Here is a 21282-nt window from a genome sequence, read left to right on the forward strand (position 1 = left end):
CAGAGAACCCCATGTCCCACAGAGAACCCTGTATTTGGAGAAACAGCAGCGGCTTTATTATCCCATGTGTGGCTCTGTGAGGCTGTCCTCTCTGGAGCAGGCTGAGTTCAGAGGCTCCTGTATCTAAACATGGAGGCACAGGTGTGTGGGTGAGGGATGAGGACACCTGGGCAGCAAGGGGTGACAGTGCCAGCCTGAGGTCCTCAGGTTGTGACATCAGGGGAGGGTGGACATGGGAGGCCAGCCGGGATTAAGGAGGGTAGGAAAATGGGTTCAGCATAGAGGACAAAGCCTTCCAAACAAAGGGCTAAGAAGAGCCCCAGCCCTAACAGCCACGCCAGGGAAGAGGCCGAAGAGGTCGAGGCACCTCCTTTGGACTCTCCTTTGGCACCTTCACTGGCATCTTCACTGGCACCTCCATCCTCAGGGGTTTCCTCTGCAGAGAAGATCCCGAACGCTTTAGAGTTGCCCAGTAAGGATCTAGTGGGTGAGGCCATGCACCCCCGAATGCTCACTCCAGAAGTCAGTCCACCTGGAAGGGGAGATCAGCCAGGGGCGGCCCAGGTCAGCAGAGCTGGCAAAGTCAGCCCCATTCTCCTCCCTCAGAGAGTGAGTCATACTCCTGCCTTCCATCCAACTCCCTCCATCCAGGACTCCAGGGCCAGACTCCTCCATGGACTCAAGGCTGAAGAACCCAGGGGTCCAGCCAGCCTCCTCCATCAGACCAGGGGTCCAGGCCCAGCCTCCTCCCTCAGACCAGGGTCCAGGCCCAGCCTCCTCCCTCAGACCAGGGGTCAGGACAGCCTCCTCCCTCAGACCAGGGGTCCAGGACAGCCTCCTCCCTCAGACCAGGGTCCAGGCCCAGCCTCCTCCCTCAGACCTGGGGTCCAGGCCCCTGCAGTCCAACCATCTACACTCACCTCCCTGGAGACCAATGGCACCTTGGTAACAGTGAGTGGCACCCTGAGGGCAGGTGACAACTCTGGTGTTCTGAGGGCAGGACCCAAATAACTCCACACAGGCAGGACACTGCAGGCTTCCCGGGGTAGGAGCGGCTGGGGACAGAGAGAAAGGTGGGGTGCAATGCATGCTCTCAGCTACAGCCACCTGCTTACCTCCCAAGCATCTGGGTCCCTCCGTGTCCCTGACCCGTACCTGGCCGAGGGAGGGAGCTGAGCAGGACGCTGCTGCTGCTGGCTGCATTGCACAGTGGCGAGGAGCAGAAGTGGAAATAGGAAGCTACCAGCATTCCAGGGTGCTGGGAGTGCAGGGACACTCCAGGGCTGGGCCGGGCCACTGGCCTGCTGCAGCCTTTGCTCCCTATTAGGACAGAACGTTGTCCTGGGGAAACAAGAGTGAAAGCCAGGCTCAGAAGAAGAGGGCAAGAACATAGAGCCCAGTTCTGGGGTCCCTCCCAGTCACGGGGAACCCAGTCCGAGTGACAATACACACACGCTGTGCTGAGTCTGACAAAGACTGGCTCCCTCTGCCCTGCTCCTGGCAGACCTCGTGGCTAGGCCCCTGCACAGTCTCCCTGAGCCCCTGGCACGCTGCAGCCTCACTCTGTTCACCATCCCTCCTACCCTGCTGGCTCCTCCACACTGTGCCCTTCACACGCACACTTGGCTCTGTGGGAGGTTTCTGTCTCCTTTCCCACCTCCCTGCAGAGCTGCAAAGGGACGCAGAGGCTTCACAGAGTCCCAGACAGGCCTGCAGCATCCCTTTCTTTCCTTCCTTCCTTCCTTCCTTCCTTCCTTCCTTTCCTTTCCTTCCTCCTTCCTTCCTTCCTTCCTTCCTTCCTTTCCTTCCTCCTTCCTTCCTTCCTTCCTTCCTTTCCTTTCCTTCCTTCCTTCCTTCCTTCCTTCCTTTCCTTTCCTTCCTTCCTTCCTTTCCTTTCCTTCCTTCCTTTCCTTTCCCTTCCTTCCTTCCTTTCCTTCCTTCCTTCCTTCCTTCCTTCCTTCCTTCCTTCCTTCCTTTCCTTCCTTCCTTTCCTTTCCTTTCCTTCCTTCCCTCCTTCCTTCCTTTCCTTCCTTCCTTTCCTTTCCCTTCCTTCCTTCCTTCCTTCCTTCCTTTCCTTTCCCTTCCTTCCTTCCTTTCCTTCCTTCCTTCCTTCCTTCCTTCCTTCCTTCCTTTCCTTTCCTTCCTTCCTTCCTTCCTTCCTTCCTTCCTTCCTTCCTTTCCTTTCCTTCCTTCCTTCCTTTCCTTTCCTTCCTTCCTTCCTTTCCTTTCCTTCCTTCCTTTCCTTTCCCTTCCTTCCTTCCTTTCCTTCCTTCCTTCCTTCCTTCCTTCCTTTCCTTTCCTTCCTTCCTTTCCTTTCCTTTCCTTCCTTCCCTCCTTCCTTCCTTTCCTTCCTTCCTTTCCTTTCCCTTCCTTCCTTCCTTCCTTCCTTCCTTTCCTTTCCCTTCCTTCCTTCCTTTCCTTCCTTCCTTCCTTCCTTCCTTCCTTCCTTCCTTTCCTTTCCTTCCTTCCTTCCTTCCTTCCTTCCTTTCCTTTCCTTCCTTCCTTCCTTTCCTTTCCTTCCTTCCTTCCTTTCCTTTCCTTCCTTCCTTTCCTTTCCCTTCCTTCCTTCCTTTCCTTCCTTCCTTCCTTCCTTTCCTTTCCTTCCTTCCTTTCCTTTCCTTTCCTTCCTTCCCTCCTTCCTTCCTTTCCTTCCTTCCTTTCCTTTCCCTTCCTTCCTTCCTTCCTTCCTTCCTTTCCTTTCCCTTCCTTCCTTCCTTTCCTTCCTTCCTTCCTTCCTTCCTTCCTTCCTTCCTTCCTTCCCTCCTTCTTTCATGTCTTTTCTGTTTTTCTTTTTCTTGCTTTCTCTCTACCAGTCTCAGATCGCCCAGCCTGGTTCTGAGGTCCCTATATAGGTGAGGATGGCACCGAATTTCAGTTTAACTGCCTGTCCTTCTCAGCACTGGTAGCACAGACACGCCTAGTATATCTGGCACTGAGGCTCAGGCTCAGACTTCTGCTCAGCAGGTACTGGACCAAGAGCCACATGCCCGGCTCAGCATTCCTCCTTGTTGGGGATCAAGAGGGTCCCCACACCCCAGCACCGTTCTCATCTCTGGGTGTGGGGCTACTATTTATCACCACCAGCAGGACGAGGCACAGAGAGGTCTCAGGCGCGAACTGGAGGACACAGAATCCAGGGCTGGCTGGGGCGAGCCCCGGGCAGGCGTGTGCCCTCCCGCTCAGCCCACTCACCCACATCTATGAGCAGGAGAGTCTCCTGACACAGCTCCCCAGGTTCACACTCCAGGAAAGTGGATGAAACCCACTCCTCAGCTTTCTCAGCCAAGCCGCTGCCTGATTTCAACATGACTCCCTTGTGACAGGTCAGCGTGTCTGGGGAGAGGAGAACCAGGCCGGGGAGAGAGAGTCACCACCATGGCTGCCCTGCAGCTTCCGCGAGGGAGGCCTTGGCCTGCTGAATCACACGCCCCGAGGCCCTGGCTGGGACGTCCTGCCTTGCATGTGGAAGGGATGAAGACCTCAAAGCCTCCAGGCAGTGCCACCCTTCTTGGTGACCAGCAGGGCGGGCTGGCCATTTCCTCATTCCTCCTGCAAAGTGGCAGAGCTGCGCTCTCCCGGCTCCACCCGCTCCCAGGCCCGCCCCACCTTGCCCACAGGTGTGCCCACCTTCCCCAGATGCACAAGCCGCAGAGCTGCCCCCACGCCCGTTCATCCCTTCTCTCCAGGCCCTGGTGCAGTCCCGGGGAAACCCTGTGGCTTACGCTGTACTGTCTCTGCAGAACCTGAGCACCTGGTCGCCTCTAATGCGTCCACCCAGCTGCAAATGCCAGGGCCTCTGCTGCCTGTCCTGAATCTCTGAGCCCCTTCCCCTCCCCCACCTCGTTCACCACCCAGCAGCCCATGGGGCCTCTTAAAGGGTCAGGCAACCATGTGAGGCCCCAGGGAAACCTGAGAAGCCCTGAGAAGGCAGAGACTTCCGGTAGGTTCCCATCTCCTCGAAAATCAAGTTGTGACTTCTTTAATCTGGCCCACAAGGCCCCCTGTGACGTGGCCTTCCTCCTTCTTCATGGACACATGCCCCACCACAGATAAGGCCCTTGAGGCTAGTGGTATGACACAGTGTCAGGGACCAATGGAAGACAGGAGGGAGCGCCAGGGTGGTGGAGCTGCGCCAGGGTGGTGGAGCTGCGCCAGGGTGGTGGAGCTGCTGGGTGACAGGGCGCAGCGGCGACGAGGAAACTGCCAGTCCGAGGGTTCTGACCAGTGGCGGGTCAGCACACACAGGGCATGTGGTCCCCCTCTAGGTGACTGCACAGGCTCCTGCCGGACAGCTCCGACACAGATGGTGCTTCTCTGACATGTAGGCCCTAAGCCCTGAACTTCTCTGGCTCCTGGCTCTGGCTTCTCTGCCGGCTTCCTCAGGATCATGGCCTAACTTCCTCAGGATCAGATCATGGCCTAACTCTGGTTCATCTTCATGATGGGTTGCTGAGGCAGTCAAAATGCTGGTGCCTAGCCCTCCCTCCCTCCCTCCCGAGCCTTGCCCCCCACCCCGCCGCCCTCCCAGTCCTGACATCCTGAGTCAGCAACCTGTCCTCGTCCTCCTGCTGAGCCCACCTCAGGCAGTCTCGCTTTCCTATATCAGGACCTTTGCACTCACAGTTTCCTGATGATGAATCTTCTCTCTCTCTCTCTCTTTCTCTCTCTCTCTCTCTGTGTGTGTGTGTACATGTGTAAAGGCCAGATGGGGATGTTAAATGTCCTTTCTATCCCTCTCCACCTTACTCCCTCCGTTGAGACCCTCTCTCTCTGCAAGCAGCCAGCACCGTGACCCTCCCGTCTTTGCCTCCCATGGCGCTGAGGGGGCAGGTGTGTGTGTGGCCAGGCCCAGCTTTGTAGGTGAACCCTCTGGGCTTGAACTCAGGAGACCCTCTTGGCCGCAGAGCCCTCTGCAGTCCCTGACAAGCCATTTCTACTGAGACAGGCCACCTCCTCCATGCCGCCCTCTCTGAAGCCTCTGAAGCCTCCTCACTCTCTGCAGGCTCTGGGCCCAGGGTCTGCCCTGTCACAGCCCAGAATGGCCAGCTCAGGTATGGCAGGCCAGGGTCTGGTTCCCCAAGGCTTCTGCGGGAAATGCAGGGTCCTGCACGGCCTCCCGTTAGCTGCACACAGTCAGGCCTGTCCACTCTGCCCATCCAGCCCGCTGGCAGCAGCATGGTGGCCATCCATGCCCCGAGCCTCCTCCCCTTCCTCTCCTCCCCAGAACAGGTCACTGGGGCTCACTTTTCTCAGCATCTTCAAAGGACCCCTCAGTGCGCTCTCGGTCCCCTGCTCTTCCAGCTGGACGCCCCTCGGCCCCGCCCCTCCCGGCCTCCTCTTCCCCCTTGCCTGAGTGGGCGATGCTCACTCAGGTGGCTGGGAGGCCGGCTTCAGCAGAGGGGGCTGCGTGTCCGCGCCTGCAAAGAAGCTGCAGCACAGGTGCCACCTACTTTCTCCCACCCAAAGCTCACCTGTCCGGGTGACCTGGCAGGCCTCCCCCACATCCACGGGCCCGATCTTCCGCGTGCCATTGAGCAGGGTGCAGCCTGGCTGCGTCATGCAGCCTTGAATCTTCACATCTGAGAGGATCTCCGCTGAGAAGACCTCCTCTGTGGTGCAGGGCGAGGAGAGAGACACTCATATGGGGAGCTCAGGGCAGCCTCAGGGGCAAGCCCCGCTCTGGGCTCCACACTACCGGCTCAGCCCCCCCCGCCCCAGTTTCCCTCTCCTCCCCCAGAGCCCACATCTCCACCTCAGCCCCTCCTCATCTGCTCCTCTGGGGTCCTGGGCCAGGCTCACCCACACCCTGGGGTCCCCAGCCAGGCTCAGCCCCTCACCCACACCCTGGAGTCCCCAGCTAGGCTCACCTCCTCACCCACACCCCCGGGTCCCCGGCCAGGCTCACCTCCTCACCCACACCCCTGAGTGCCAGGCCAGGCTCACCCCCTCACCCACATCCTGGGTCCCCGGCCAGGCTCACCTCCCCCGAAGCTGAGGACCCCGCTGTAGCAGTGTGTGGTGCCCGCAGGGCAGACCTGCACGGGCTGGCCAGAGCAGGAACCGGCAGACAGGCAGAGCGGGCAGCGCAGGGTCCCCGGTGCTGGAAACGTGTGAGGACAGGGGAGGCTCGGCTCAGGCACCCACTTGGATCCCAGCGCTCCCCAGCTCCGCAGGTGGCCCTCCTGCTCTCAGGCAGACCCAGACTTGGTGAGGAGAAGGAGGAGCCATGGAGGGAGCAGGCGGCTCCACCCCAGTGGCACCGGGCAGTTGAGGAAAACCCCCTAGCCACAGGTTCCCCCAGAACACACAAGGTCAACTGTTGACGAGTTGCCTGGTCAACTCGGACAGGATGGCGCCCGGGAGCTGCGGAGGACAGGGGAGTCGGGAAGGTTGTCCTCCACACTCACTGGAGCGCACGGACAACCACCTCCCACAAGTCAACCCAACAAAGGGAAAGACTAACAGCTCAGTGGTTTAGAACGGGGACGCGTGGGCCAGGACCCCGTGTGACCCCTGGCACCCATGTGGGGAGCTCACAGCAGCCTCTACCCACAGCTTGCAGGGCATCCAATGTCCTCTGCAGGCATCACGCACACCACACACACACATACGAACACGCACACACAACTAAAAAGATCTTTCTAAGAATCCGCTTCATCCTGGGTGGCTGGAGCGGTCACCTAGAGGAGTTTGGGGCTGCTGTGGCCCTCAGGGAAGCGCAGATGAGGGGTGCGGAGGAGTGGAGAGGGCAGGGCCAGGGAGAGCAGGGAGGGGCAGCAGGGGGCTGTGGAGAAGCCGGGGTAGAGCAGGAGTGAGCAGGCTACAGTGTAAGCCAACTTCCTCCCAGGACCCCCTCGGCTGCCCTCCCCCAGGACCCCCCTCGGCTGCCCTCCCCCAGGACCCCCTCGGCTGCCCCCCCCCCCCCCCGCACTGGCACCTGTCACAGGAGGCGGGGCCCACAGAGGGGCTGTGGAAGACAGGTCATTGCAGAGGTCCCCCAGGACCCCCCTCCCCTCCCCCGCAATGGCACCTGTCACGGGGGGCGGGGCCCACAGAGGGGCTGTGGAAGACAGGTCATTGCAGAGGTGCCCCCGGCGGCACACTGCGGTGTAGGAGGTGACGGACAGCCCGGGGCCCGCCCTGTGCTCAGTGACCTTGGCCTCTTGGTCCTCAGCGGAAGTGCAGCCCTTGCTGAGAACTAGCAGCACCTGCTCGCCTGCACAGACAGAAGTGGGCAGCAAGGTCAGGCCCCTGCCCTGAGACAAGGGAGCAGGACCCGGAGAGCGCGCGCGCCGGGCAGGGAGAGCGAGGGCGGGGCATGGAGAGTGAGGGCAGGGAGAGCGAGGGCAGGGAGAGCGGAGATCTAGGGCCGGGCAGGGAGAGCGAGGGCTGGGCACGGTGGCCTCTCACCATTCTCTATCATCATCAGCGTGTCCTGGCAGCCTTCACCCACGTTACAGGTGGTCTGGCCAGCTGTCCAGCTGAGAGGCAGCTCTGACAATCCATTGGCATTCCGCAGCGTCCCGTGCTGGCATTTCAGACCCCCTGCAGTTAGGAGGAGAAATGGCTCCTGAAGGACCCCTGCTTCGCTCTGACTTTCACCTCTGTGGAGCAAGGCCGCTCGGGCCTTCGTACTGTGGTGTGGACGGCGGAAGGTGGAGGGCAGAATGCAAGTTTGTTAAGCAGAAGTTGAAGACGCAAGGTTACCCAAAGTCAGGCTTGTGGAAATGCGTGCGTGTGCGTGTGCGTGTGCGTGTGTGTGCCCATGTACACGTGTGGAGGCCAGAGGTTGGGACTGGTTATGTTCCCCCTCGTCTTTTGAGACACAGGCTGTGGCTGAACCCCGGCTTCCCGGGTCGGCCAGCTCCCTTGGCGGTTTTACAGGAGTTCCTGTTCCGAGCTCTGGACTTCCTGTCGTGTGGCAAGCACTTTCCCTGCCGAGCCACTCCGGCTCTACACTCCCTCCCCGAGCTCTGAGGGTTAAGATGACGCAGACACGTTAGCAAACAAAGGCAGGGACAGGTGAGAGAGTGCCCATCTTCCATCCCGTGAAAGCTTCCCTCAGGAAACAGCTGCCATACCGTGGCCGCCCTCGGGACCACTCCACCTAGCTCTCGCCTTCTCCCTCATACCTGAAGCCCCGGTGGTTGGCTCCTGGACTTTCTTTCCTGGGGAGCGAGGCTGCTGGAGGTCAGAGGGGATGATGGGAGAGGATGAGGCCGGAAGTGGTCCAGGAAGCTTGAGCCCCAGGGTGACTGTCCCTGTGCAGAATGGGGACGAGCACGCTCAGGACCGCCAGCAGGAGGCTGTGACCTGGCCCTTCCCACTGAGCTGGCCCCTCCACGAGGACAGGCCACCCACGCTCACGTGTTCCAGAGCTGTGAAAAGCTCCCCTGCATGCCTGTCTCCTGGGGCTGCGCTCCCTCCCTCCCTTCCCTTCAACGCTGCAGCGCGGCCTCCCTGGAGAACCTCCTCACTCGCTCCACACGCCTGGGAGTCCCCCGCCCCACAGGATCACACCCACCCAGGCTGAGGCAGGGGAGTGCCTCCTTTTCCTAGGTGAGACTCACCCGACCAGGAACCACACTTCTCCCTCATAACTAAGGGTCCGATTTCCTGGGCGCCACCCAGCAGGCTGCAGCCAGCCTGTGGCATGCAGCCCTGAACACTCAGCTCGGAGGCCATGGCCGCTGGGAAAGGAAGACGTGGCTCAGAGGCCAGCTGGAGGCCAGCCCTGCTCCCTCTGCGCCTCATGCCCAGTCCCGGCTAACCCCGCTTCCCAGACTCTAGATCTCCCCCATTCACACCCCGGGGTCCTCGTGCCCAGCCTTACCTCCCTCACCCACACCCCTGGGGTCCTCGTGCCCAGCCTTACCTCTCTCACCCACACCCCTGGGGTCCCGGGCCAGGCTCACCTCCTCACCCACACCCCTGGGGTCCCGGGCCAGGCTCACCCCCTCACCCACACCCCGGGGTCCCCGTGCCCAGGCTCACCTCCCCTGAGGCTGAGGACCCCGCTGTAGCAGTGTGTGGTGCCCGCAGGGCAGACCTGTTCTGGGGCATTCTCGCACCCGTTTTTGGAAAGGCAGAGTGGGCAGCGCAGGGTCCCTTGGCCTGGAGGTGACAGAGACAGTGAGGTCAGCCAGAAGATGCACCCACCTCCCCAGCTTGCTTCCTCACCAGCCCCCTGAGGCTCTGGCTGGCACAGATCAGCTGGGCATCACAGGTCAGTGGGGGAGGGAGGCGAGGGCATGGCGGACCCGCAGAGACTCTGGTGGAGGTCATGTGGGTGCGGGGGCTGGGAAGGGGTGAGACAGGGCACAGACAGAAGTGAAGCCTCAGCCGGCCTCCGGCCTCCGATGAACTTCTCTAGGCATTGGAGGAAAACGAGTGTGTACTCAGCAAATCTCCCAGCACGCCCAAGTGCTGGCTTTTTGCAGCAAAGCAGGGCGAAGTTCTAGGCCAGGGCTGGGGGACCGGCCTCGGGGAGCCAAGGACCTGCTCGGTTCCCGGCACCCATGAGCAAAGGCAGGCACACCCACCCACTGATAACCCTAAGACCAAAGAGGAAGCCTGAGCCCAGGGTGCTCTCCCGGCCTCTGCGGCTCAGCCTGATCTGTGCGCTAGCTTCGGGCTCCAATGAGACACAAGCTGGATGGTTTCTGAGGAAGAGCACCCCAGACCAGCCTCTCACTTCAACACACACACTCACACACATCTGCACACGCCCACACACGGACACACTGGTACACTGACGTCCTCATACAGCCAACCAACCAATCAGCAAGCCGGAGGCCAATGCCCGACGTTTCCTTGGGGAAAGGAGATGCAGAAATGAGCGGACACGGGCACACGGAAGGACAGGCTACGCAAAGAGCTGGGGGGTGTGGGGGCGGGGAGGGGGCCACACTCCGGAGCTGAAGGCTGGTGGTTTGACCCGTGGCTCCAACCCCGCTGTAAATGCTGGCAGGATCGTTCTGAGGCGCTAGGGAGGGAGGGAGGGGGAGGGATGGCGGCCCAGTGACCCGGAGGAGGGATGGGACAAAGGGCAGGACGGAGCCGGGACCTGACCGACGAGCGCTGTGAAAGGGAACCCCAGCCCTCCCTCCCTCATGATGACCCTCCCCAGCCCTCCTACCACTCCTCCTCCCCATGGCACCTGTCGTTTTGGGTAGGCCTCCAAGAGCCGCCGTGCTGGACACATCGTTACAGAAGTCGCCATGGCGGCACACGCGCGTGTAGGCGACCAGGGAGAGCCCGGGGCCGGGACTGAGCCAGGTAACCCGGGGCGCTTGGTCCTCAGCCTTAGCACAGTCCTTGATGGAAACCAGGTGAACCTGGGGTCCTGGATGGAGAAGGGGAGGTGGGGGTGGGATTCTGGGGCCCCGGAGTGGGGCTGGGCATCCTGAGGTCGGCCAGGGGACCGGGTCCTCCCACGGACACAGGATGCCCGGGCGGAGGGCTCACCCCTTCTCACCGTTCTCCAGGAGCAGCACCAGCTCTCGGCAAGCCTCGCCAGCCTGGCAAGCTTTCCTCTCGGACTCCCACTCCAGGGGCAGCGCCGACACGGTCCTCACCATCTCCGTCACGCCCCCGTGGCAGTTCAGGGCTGGCACGCCTGGGGTGGGGAGAAGGGCCCCACTCTGGCTGGCTGCCTCCCGCCACCTCAGGGGACGGACGCCCCCTCCAGGGTGGCCTCCTCACCACAGGGCAGCAGGGTGATGACCCCCAGCAGGGCCAGCACCGGCACAGGGCTCATGGTCCCGCCGTGGCTGGCAGCGTCTCCAGTGCCCTCTAAGCAGGAAACGCAGTCCCTTTATACCCGCCGTGTTACCCAAGGCAGCGCAGGAAGCGGGGAGGGCGGGGGCCCCACCGAGCCTGCTGCCTGAAGGCTGCTTGGCCGTCCCTCAGTCCCTCACCTGAGCCGGAAGAGCAGAGCGCAGCAGTTCCAGTCCCATCATCCCCGGGCCTAGGGACCAGCTCCCAGACCCCGCCCCACCCCCGCCCCTCAGGTTGCTGGCCTGCTTGCCACTAACCCAAATCCAGGCCCTTCGAAATCAGGACCCATCCCTCCTTCCCAGACCCAGGGATCAGAGCCCAAGCCCTCGCCCACACCCTCGCCCACGCCCTCGCCCTCCCACAGACCCCTCCCGCCTCAAGGCCTGGAGTTATCCGGATTCCCGGTGACCTGGTGACGCTTTCCTCTCCAGCCCCCATTTGTGACCCCTACCCTGTCTCCAGGTACTCCAGGCATCCCATTTCTTCACCTCTGGGCTCCTGAGCAGCTTTCCGGCCAGGTGGGGAAACTCCGAGGGAGGATGTTGTCAGCGCCCGGCCCTTCCTGCCGCACCTCTGTCCCCGAGGCCACCTGTTTCTCCCTCGTTCTTCCTGCTTTCTGCTCTGCTCTCCTACCATTCAGGCTGCTCCTTTTGTCCTCTTCCTCACAGAACAGAGGTCCTGCCCTCCCCAAGGTGGTGGCAGTGGGCGACTGTCTATGGAGAAGTTCCGCCTCTCCTGAGGGGCTGGGGAGATGTTGGCTCCGTGTGGAAACCCCGGGTTCAGTTCCCAGCACCCACACAGCGAGGCTCACAGCCATTGCAGCTCCAGTCACTGGCCATTTGGCATGTTCTTCAGCCTCTTCTGGAACCAGGCATGTGACACACACATCTGAAAATGAAACACTTATACACATAGAATGAAAATACTTGACAATGCAAAATTTCCTTGTCTCAAAACGACTTAAAAAGTGGTATGCTAGAAAACCAGTTGTTCTTTGTTTTGTTTTGGGGGAGGTTGTTTTTCCTAGGGAAAAAATGGCATTCACAGATGCTGGCCTGGTGTGGCGGTTTATGCGCACTCGGCCATGGAGCTGGGCCTGGAACCCAGGGCTCGGGGGCGCTAAGCAAGGGTCCTCCAAGCTGAGCCCCATCCTGGTCCTCCTCCTTCCTCCTTGTCCTCCTCCTTCCTTCCTTCCTTTCCCTCTCTTTCTTCTTCTCTCTCTTCCTATCTAAAATTCACTCCCTGGGGAGGAGGGACACAGCATCTTCCCCCTGCAAAGCCCCATGACAATCCAGGGTGCACGCCCACCGCCCACCCTGGGGAAGCCGTGGCTTTCCCAGGCGCACTGACAGAGCATGGAGGTCACAGCAGGAGCAGAGGTGCTGATCCCTTGGCTGAGTAGCTGGTGCTCCCTGCTTAGTCTTCCTCCCCTGCATACTTCTGGCCTGTCCCTGGGGCCACATGAAACCAGGGCGGAATTACACACACTGTTAAAAGACTGGGCTGTACGGTCAGGTGAGGGCTCATTACCCCCGCCCCTCCCACTGCCAGCCAACAGCCCAGCTGTGTAAATCTTTCACAAGCTGGACCCGGGAAATAGGCCTGTACAACAGGTGCAAAGTGGGGAGCCTGCCAGTTCTTCACCTCCGAGGGTCCTGAGGTGGAGGGTGTGTGGGCGCCAGGCTGCTGGAGGCCAGTCGTTGTGTTTGATCTGGAGTCAGTTCTGGGTCCTCAGCCCTCCGCGTCTGTCGCCCAGCAGCCATGAAAAGGCTGGATCACGTTAGAACTCGCCTGGATATTTGCCTAGCGTTCAGAGCCAGGCTCCTGAGCTCCTGTGCTTTGAACATTTCTTCCTTAGAGATAACAATGCCGCAAAACACTGACCTGAAGAGGAAGCTCTTTTCTCCGGGTTTCCCCGGTTTCAACCTTGGCTCCGGTCACAGCCCTGATCTTCCTGCATTGCTCTCCCTCTGTCCCAAGCAGGGCCCTGCACGAGGACCCTCTGTGCAGAAGGTCAGTGGAGGGAAAAGTACTGCCCATTCCATCCATCTTCAGAACTGCCCAAGGCATGGTTCCGCTTTCCCCCATCACCACCATTATCATCACCATCAACACCCTCATCATCACCACCATCACCATCATCACCACCACCATCACCATCATCATCACCACATCATCATAATCATCACCACCATCATCATAATCATCACCATCATCATCACCATCATCATCACCACCATCACCATTATCATCACCACCATCATCATAATCATCACCATCATCACCATCATCATCACCACCATCATCACCACCATCACCATCATCATCACCACCATCACCATCATCATAATCATCACCATCATTATCACCATCATCAACATCACCACCATCACCACCATCATCATCACCACCATCACCATCATCACCACCATCATCATAATCACCACCATCATCACCACCATCACCATCATCATCACCATCACCATCATCAACATCACCACCATCACCACCATCATCACCACCATCATCATAATCATCACCACCATCATCACCCTCATCACCACAACCATCATCATCACCCTCATCACCACCATCACCATCATCACCCTCATCACCACCATCATCATCACCATCATCACCCTCATCACCATCATCATCATCACCATCATCATAATCATCACCCTCATCACCACCATCATCATCATCACCCTCATCACCACCATCACCATCATCACCACCACCACCACCATCACCACCACCATCATCATCACCCTCATCACCACCATCACCATCATCATCACCACCACCACCACCATCACCACCATCACCCTCATCACCACCCTCATCACCACCATCATTACTACCAGTGCTGGAGGCTGAACCCAGAGCCCCCAGCAGCCTGTGGAGGCCTCTGAGCTGAGCTGAGCCCAGGCCGGGTTTACTGGTTTTCGTCAGCAGTTTGCCTCTCAGCTGTTGAGCTCTTGATGGACCAAAGCATTCTGGGAGCTCTGGATGGCCGGACAGAGGCTTCCTCGGCTGAAGAAAGCCCCGGTTGTGAATCTTGGCTCCAGCTGGAGTGGTGGTGCACACCTGTGGTCCCAGCACTCTGGGGCCGAAGCAGGAGGATCCAAAGTTCAAGGCCAGCCTAAGCTAACTAGGGAGATGTGTGTCTTAAAAGACGAGAGAGAGGGCTCATGGGCGGAGGGCTGGAGCCCATTTCCCACAGCCATGCTGGACAGTCCGAAGCTGCCCGAACTCCTTCTCTTTTGGCCTCCAAGGTCACCTTGCAGGTTACACACACACAGGGCACATGAACACACTCTATATATATTCAGTTTTGGATTTTGGCTTTTCGAGGCAGGGTTCTCTGTGTGGCCCTGGCTGTCCTGGACTGGCTTTGTAGACCAGGCTGGCCTGGAACTCACAGAGATCCTCCTGCCTCTGCCTCCCTGAGTGCTGGGATTACAGGTGTATGCCACCATGCCTGGCTCCTTTTTTTTTTTTTTTTTTTTTTGAGAGAAAAAGAGAAGTGAAAGCTTGGTTCACAAAGGCAGAAAATGGTGGTCAGCACTGGGAAGGCTGGCTCTTAGCACCCTTTCCCTCTGCTCAGACGCCCACCTGCCAAGGGCCCGGGCTTCTCCGGGAAATGGTAGTTATGTGCTTGGCGCTGGCCTGCATTTGGGGCCAGGGATGGCGTGCGGTGAAGAGGAAAGCTGGGACTGGGCAGATCCTGTTGGTGTGAAAGCCACGGGACCAGAATTGGATCCCTAGAACCCATGCAAAACAGCCAGGACGTCTCTGTGTGTCTCTGCAGGCAGGAAGGCTCGGGGCTCCTCCAAACACACAGCCAAAGCCCTGTCCCCGGGAGAGACCCGGACTCAAATCACAAAATGCCAGAGGAGAGGACGGAGAGTCCTCAGAGGCTGGTTCTGGAAGCGAGGACTGGAGTTCACATCCTGGTCCTCTCGTCAGCGCCTGGCGGTTTCCACTGGGAAACACTCAGGGGAGGAAATGGAGGGCGGAGGCCCAGAATCACCTCCCGGTGCTTTGCAGTACTTCTGTGCTCTCAGCACTCAGGGGACTGAGGCAGGAGGATTGCTGTGAGTCTGAGGCAAGCCTCAGCTGCGCAGGTACCGGGACAACTGGGGCTATGCGGAAGGGCCCTGTCTGAAAACAGACAAGCTTGTCACGTGCATAGGTGGCTGCAGGGAGTGACAGGGTCTGTTCGTCTGGGTCCCTCTCGGTGTGTGAGCACAGTGGGACCCCGGGACGCGGCAGGAACCGGCCTGGGCTGGGGGGCGGCTGGGAACGGCTCTGCGCAGGCCCAGCGACGTGAGGTTTAATCCCTAGCAACCCGTGAAAACCCGGGGTGGTGACGGGCAGAGCAGGATGGCCCCCTCTTCCAGCCTCGGGGTCAGTGAGAGCTCTGTCTCCCGGGGCCTGCGCACACCCAGGCATGTGCCCCCGCCGAGTGCGCTTCACACACAGATGGGGGGTTGGCACACTTCCTGGACAGCCCGCAGCCGGCTTCTCTGCTGCGGGATGCACAGTCATGACCTGAAGGAAACTTCGAAACGCGGTTCTGGGCACCGTGGGGGCGGGGCTGGGATGTCTGTGCAGCCGGAGCTCACAGCAGGTGGAACCGGGCGTCAGCTGGCGCCTGCGCAGCCGTCCTCAGCTCCCCCGAACCAGGATAAGACCCTGGTTCCAGCAGGGTCCGCTGTCGCCGTCGGTGACGTCAGGGTTAATTGAAGCTGAGTTTAAACTCATGGCCAGCCGGGGAGACCTGAGGAGACCCTGTCTCAGACTGAAAGGTTTTGAGTTGTTGATGTTTTGTTTTTAAACAGCGCTGGAGGTACAGCGCGAGGATGGAGCACCGGCCTGGAGTGTGACAGGAAGTGTGGCTCACTGCTCAGCGCACAGAGACCTGGGGTTGCTCAAGCCCTCGCTTTAAGGAGAAGCAAACAAACCAACAGACAGGCCAGGGTAAAGCAGGCCTGTGACAACGCCTGGAGCCTGAGCTCAGTCCCTGGGCCCCAAGGGGTGGGAGGTGACTGGGGACTCCTCCCGGCTGTCTCCACAGGTGTGCTAAACACACAAATAAATAAAAATATCATTTAAAGCTGTTTTTAAGAGAGAGAGATCAAAGTCCCCTCCCTTGGGTGGCCGGTCCTTTCTGAAAGGACAGGCACCTGCTGGGGTGGCACTCTTGGCTTCGGCCTCTGGGGGGTCGAGAAACTTTCCTTTTCAAGCTGCCCAGCCTGTGGCTCTTTGTCATAGCAGCTGCAGGGAGCCAGGGCGGTACGTGGAGGAGTCACCTCTCCCTGCTGTCCCGGATAGTGGCGCACCGGGGCCCTGGCAGGGCAGGAAAGGAGGCACACTGTGCTGTTTCCAGGAAGTCCTTGAAGCTCACAGGGGCAGTCCTCAGCCGACTCCACAGAAGCCTACCTGCTTTCCCCTCCCACCCAGGGAGCCTCTGTGAGGGTCTCCCGGAGGAGAAGCCCGGGCGAGTCCCAGAGGCGGCGCCTCCTTGAGGATGGAGGCAGTGTGTGGAGAGGCAGTGTGTGGAGAGGATGGAGGCAGTGTGTGGAGAGGCAGTGTGTGGAGAGGCAGTGTGTGGAGAGGATGGAGGCAGTGTGTGGAGAGGCAGTGTGGGGAGATGGAGGCAGTGTGTGGAGAGGATGGAGGCAGTGTGTGGAGAGGCAGTGTGTGGAGAGGCAGTGTGTGGAGAGGATGGAGGCAGTGTGTGGAGAGGCAGTGTGTGGAGAGGCAGTGTGTGGAGAGGCAGTGTGTGGAGGATGGAGGCAGTGTGTGGAGAGGCAGTGTGTGGAGAGGATGGAGGCAGTGTGTGGAGAGGATGGAGGCAGTGTGTGGAGAGGATGGAGGCAGTGTGTGGAGAGGATGGAGGCAGTGTGTGGAGAGGATGGAGGCAGTGTGTGGAGAGGCAGTGTGTGGAGAGGATGGAGGCAGTGTGTGGAGAGGCAGTGTGTGGAGAGGCAGTGTGTGGAGAGGATGGAGGCAGTGTGTGGAGAGGATGGAGGCAGTGTGTGGAGAGGCAGTGTGTGGAGAGGCAGTGTGTGGAGAGGATGGAGGCAGTGTGTGGAGAGGCAGTGTGTGGAGGATGGAGGCAGTGTGTGGAGAGGATGGAGGCAGTGTGTGGAGAGGATGGAGGCAGTGTGTGGAGAGGCAGTGTGTGGAGGATGGAGGCAGTGTGTGGAGAGGATGGAGGCAGTGTGTGGAGAGGATGGAGGCAGTGTGTGGAGAGGATGGAGGCAGTGTGTGGAGGATGGAGGCAGTGTGTGGAGAGGATGGAGGCAGTGTGTGGAGAGGCAGTGTGGAGAGGATGGAGGCAGTGTGTGGAGGATGGAGGCAGTGTGTGGAGAGGATGGAGGCAGTGTGTGGAGAGGATGGAGGCAGTGTGTGGAGAGGATGGAGGCAGTGTGTGGAGAGGATGGAGGCAGTGTGTGGAGAGGATGGAGGCAGTGTGTGGAGAGGATGGAGGCAGTGTGTGGAGAGGATGGAGGCAGTGTGTGGAGAGGATGGAGGCAGTGTGTGGAGAGGCAGTGTGTGGAGAGGCAGTGTGTGGAGGATGGAGGCAGTGTGTGGAGAGGCAGTGTGTGGAGGATGGAGGCAGTGTGTGGAGAGGCAGTGTGTGGAGGATGGAGGCAGTGTGTGGAGAGGATGGAGGCAGTGTGTGGAGAGGCAGTGTGGGGAGATGGAGGCAGTGTGTGGAGAGGATGGAGGCAGTGTGTGGAGAGGATGGAGGCAGTGTGTGGAGAGGCAGTGTGTGGAGGATGGAGGCAGTGTGTGGAGAGGCAGTGTGTGGAGAGGATGGAGGCAGTGTGTGGAGAGGCAGTGTGTGGAGAGGATGGAGGCAGTGTGTGGAGGATGGAGGCAGTGTGTGGAGAGGCAGTGTGTGGAGGATGGAGGCAGTGTGTGGAGAGGCAGTGTGGGGAGATGGAGGCAGTGTGTGGAGAGGATGGAGGCAGTGTGTGGAGAGGATGGAGGCAGTGTGTGGAGAGGCAGTGTGTGGAGAGGATGGAGGCAGTGTGTGGAGAGGCAGTGTGTGGAGAGGCAGTGTGGGGAGATGGAGGCAGTGTGTGGAGAGGCAGGGTGGGGAGGTGGAGGCAGTGTGGGGAAGGTGCCCCTTGTCTGGGAGCATGCCTTCCCCACAGATCTGGGAAGCCGTTGGCACTATCTGCATCCTGGAGGCCCCTTCTCAGTGCATGTCTCTCAGGGATTTTGTGCGTCCCGCCCTGGCTCTTGCTTGCCCTGGCTCTTGCTCGCCCTGGCTCTCGCTGGCCCTGGCTCTCGCTGGCCCTGGCTCTCGCTGGCCCTGGCTCTCGCTGGCCCTGGCTCTCGCTGGCCCTGGCTCTCGCTGGTGTCCAGCGATGGCGATCCGCATGCCTTCTGTTGCCATTTACACTTTGAGTCCTTTTGCGCCTTTAGCCACGGCTCAGCACAGGTGCCTACAGGAGTGGATATGAGGGCTGCTCTGGCCCCTGAGGTTCTGGCCGCTGGAAGTGTTCCCAGCTGTGGCTCGCTGTGGTTAGCGCTGTGGTTAGCGCTGTGGGCGAGCTAGCCCGTCAAGGCTGTGTAATCGGTCCGCTGTCCTCTCCCCAGGGCCTAGCTGTCTCTCTGGCCTGATGTCGTGTTCCCATTCACCAGCACCTCAGTGTGCTTGACAGCCAGGCCACCCTAACCTCCTCTTCGGCAGTTTGCCCCAGTCCTTGGCTAACTTGCTCACAGGATAGAGAAATCTGTCACAAATGACGGCCCCAGATCAGAAAATCCTGGGCGTCTCGCAGAGGGGAAAATGTCAGGTGCAGACTTTATTTGCAGAGTCATGGACAAGCTTATTGGCACAATGGAACGCTGCGAGTCCTGCGTCTACTTCCCCCTCCCCCACCTCCACTGTGGCCACACACGCCAAGAGGGCACCCGCTGCTGAGTGCGCAGGAGTCTGAGGTCAAGCTAGGAAAGTGAGGCTCACATGCCCACAGGGCCAGGGCTCAGCTGTGAAGACAGATGGCGCCCTGCCCTCTGCAGGGAGGCAGGACGGCAGGGAGGGAAGGAGCGGGCTAAGCTAACGTGCCAGGCTCAGCAGGACCTCCCTGTCTCCTTTGTTATATAGCCCTGGCTGTCCCGACACTCACTACTGTGGACCAGCAGGCAGGCCTCAAGCTTACAGAGACCCTTCCACCTCTGTCACCCTGGACAGAGCTCTGTCCTACATTTCCTCCTCCTTCCCCTTCTCCACGGAGCTCACTGGGTCGAGCTCTTCATTGCTGTGAGGAGACACCTAACAGAAAAACACATTTTCTCCCCCTCTCAGCGGCTTCCACCCATCGTGGGCAGAGGGAGAAGCTGGGCAGGAGGCAGAAAGCAATGATGGAAATGACCAAGCCCCAGAGCAGACCCCAAGGTTACCCCCCGCCGGTCACCGGCCCCGGTCACTCTTTCAGCTCTGCCAGGAGCTAACACTCTTGTCCAGATTTGGGATGGGTGGATGAGGGTGCTCACCAGCTTACAGGGTCCTCACAGACTCACCCAGGGTGTGCTTCACGAATAGGTGGCTTTGCAGTCAGATCGAGATCAATAATCCGTCAGTCTCTTCCTCCCTCTCTTCTCTCCTCCCCCACCTTGAGCCAAAATGACTCCTTGCTCCAGCCTCCTGGGCTAGGACACAGCTGTGAGGGAGGCTCGGTGGGTCTGCGCTGCGCTGTAAATTGTTTTTATGTTATGCGCGTCAGTGTTTTGTCTGAGTGTGTGGAAGTTTACTGCCTGCATGCCTGGAGCTTGCGGAGGCTGGAAGGAGGCGTCAGATCTCCTGAAACTGGAGTTAAGGACAGTTATGAGCCAGTGGGTGCTGGGAAGCCGACTCATGTCCTCTAAAGCAAGGGCTTTGAACCTCTCTCTCCCCAGCAGCGCCAACATGTAGTGCCAAAACTTCCGTAGCTTCTTGTCTTGTTTCTGCACCACTTAGCACCATGAACAGCTTTTCTCCCTAGGAACAAACAGCCTTCCTGAGTTAGGTAAAGCCAAAGTTACGAAAGGAAGAGAGAGCCTCGCTTTCATTTTGGAGCATTTTCAAGCTGCCCTTGAGAGAAGATACACATGTTTGTATTTAGGAACCATTGGGGCATCTGGGCCACGTGGAGGAGAGAGAAAAGGCCTGTGATGTAACGTCCTGCTCGAGGCCAGCGTATCCCCAAGCCAGGTGACAGCCTGGCTTTGCAATGTCCCAGGCAGGGCTTAACGTAAGATCAGAAGGAAGGTGGGTCTCGGCCCAGCGGGACCCAGTGGCCAGGCAGCTGTGGGACTGGGGATGGGGGGAGCCCGCTAAAGTAAGGAGCCAGTCGGGGCACGTCCAAACCCCTAAAATCCCATCCTGAGATGGGCAAGAGTAGGAGCTTCCCGCTGCCTGGGGGCTGCATGTCCTGGCTCACAGCGCCCTGCAGCCCTGGCCCTCACACCCAACCATGAGGCGATGTGTCTCCCTCTCAAGGTCACGTTCAGCAGCGCCAGAATTCCGCCTCAGGCAGCACCGGGCCTGGCTGCTCTGATGTACACTCATCCTGAAAGCCCTGCTACCCCAGAGACGAAGCATCCCCCCCCATTCAACAAGCCGACTGGCTGAAACTGTACCCAAGAGGTCTGTTCTCACCGAGCTCACAGCCGCCGAGGCCTCTTCATCCCTGCGGTACCCCGGCTCCCGCTCCCCCTATCAGGATCCACCATGTAGTTTTGAACGCACAGCCCACACTTTGACCTAAGGAAGCATGGCGGGTCCCTCAAAGCCGCCCGCTCCGTCCTTCCTCTTCTTTTCCTGTCCTGGAAGGGGAAGCTGTGCAGTCATTGCCTTCAAGCATCTCCCACGGTGATGGCAGGAAAGTCGCCTGAGCAGAGGCCAGAGAGGAGAGGAGCAGACGTGAGCCACAGCTCTGCAGCTGCACAGTCTCTCCACACCTGGCGAGGGCAGAGCCCAGTAGGGTCTTTATCACAAGCTCGAGCTCACGCCCTCACCAGCACCAACGCAGCGTTCTCAAGCACAGAGCCGGAGCCCAGGGAGACAGGGGTTTTTATTTAGGGTTACAGCGAGGCTCGGGAAATCCCAGTTGGCAGCTCTATGACTGACTGACATTTAGCACATACGGGCGTCCAGAGGGCCAAGCCGGGATTGTTTTACTCATCCTATTGTAAAGAACTCCTGGGTCAACTTCAGGTTCTCGCTGATGAGCCGTCGCTAGGGGTGATGGTTAAATATTGCCAGCAGTGAGTGGTCAAAGCACACATATTTTTGTGGGTTTTTCTCCTTCCTGAAACTGGAGTTTGTGCTTAGGTCATTTACCCTTGAGATGGAGTTTCTTTTTCAGCAATGGGGTTACATCAGGACACAAAGCTCTGTTTCTAAACCTCTCTCCAGGAACACAGGCCAAACTGATGGCAGATGAAGAGCTGATCTCCTACAGCCGTCCTGGCTCAGCTAGGCCCTTTGTCTGC

General features: G+C 59.4%; 1 protein-coding gene across 2 annotated transcripts; it reads right to left on the reverse strand.

Annotated features, from left to right (window-relative positions):
* Positions 1-33: 33 nt before the first annotated feature.
* On the reverse strand, positions 34-11575 carry Cd177 (CD177 molecule). Of its 2 annotated transcripts, none has more exons than XM_060366392.1 (14): positions 11268-11575; positions 10478-10618; positions 10160-10345; positions 8995-9114; positions 8571-8690; positions 8133-8261; positions 7411-7545; positions 7031-7216; positions 5981-6100; positions 5472-5609; positions 3193-3333; positions 1156-1341; positions 921-1055; positions 34-532 (listed from the first exon to the last, which is right to left on the reverse strand). In XM_060366392.1, the coding sequence occupies exons 1-14, from the start codon at positions 11413-11415 to the stop codon at positions 204-206; spliced, it is 2214 nt and encodes a 737-aa protein (XP_060222375.1). In that variant the 5' UTR covers positions 11416-11575; the 3' UTR covers positions 34-203. The 2 variants fall into 2 exon arrangements, with proteins under 2 accessions (XP_060222375.1, XP_060222376.1); XM_060366393.1 differs by lacking the exon at positions 11268-11575 and adding an exon at positions 10705-10864.
* Positions 11576-21282: the final 9707 nt, after the last annotated feature.

Source organism: Meriones unguiculatus, chromosome 14 (genome assembly GCF_030254825.1).
Source record: "Meriones unguiculatus strain TT.TT164.6M chromosome 14, Bangor_MerUng_6.1, whole genome shotgun sequence".
Taxonomy (NCBI): domain Eukaryota; kingdom Metazoa; phylum Chordata; class Mammalia; order Rodentia; family Muridae; genus Meriones; species Meriones unguiculatus.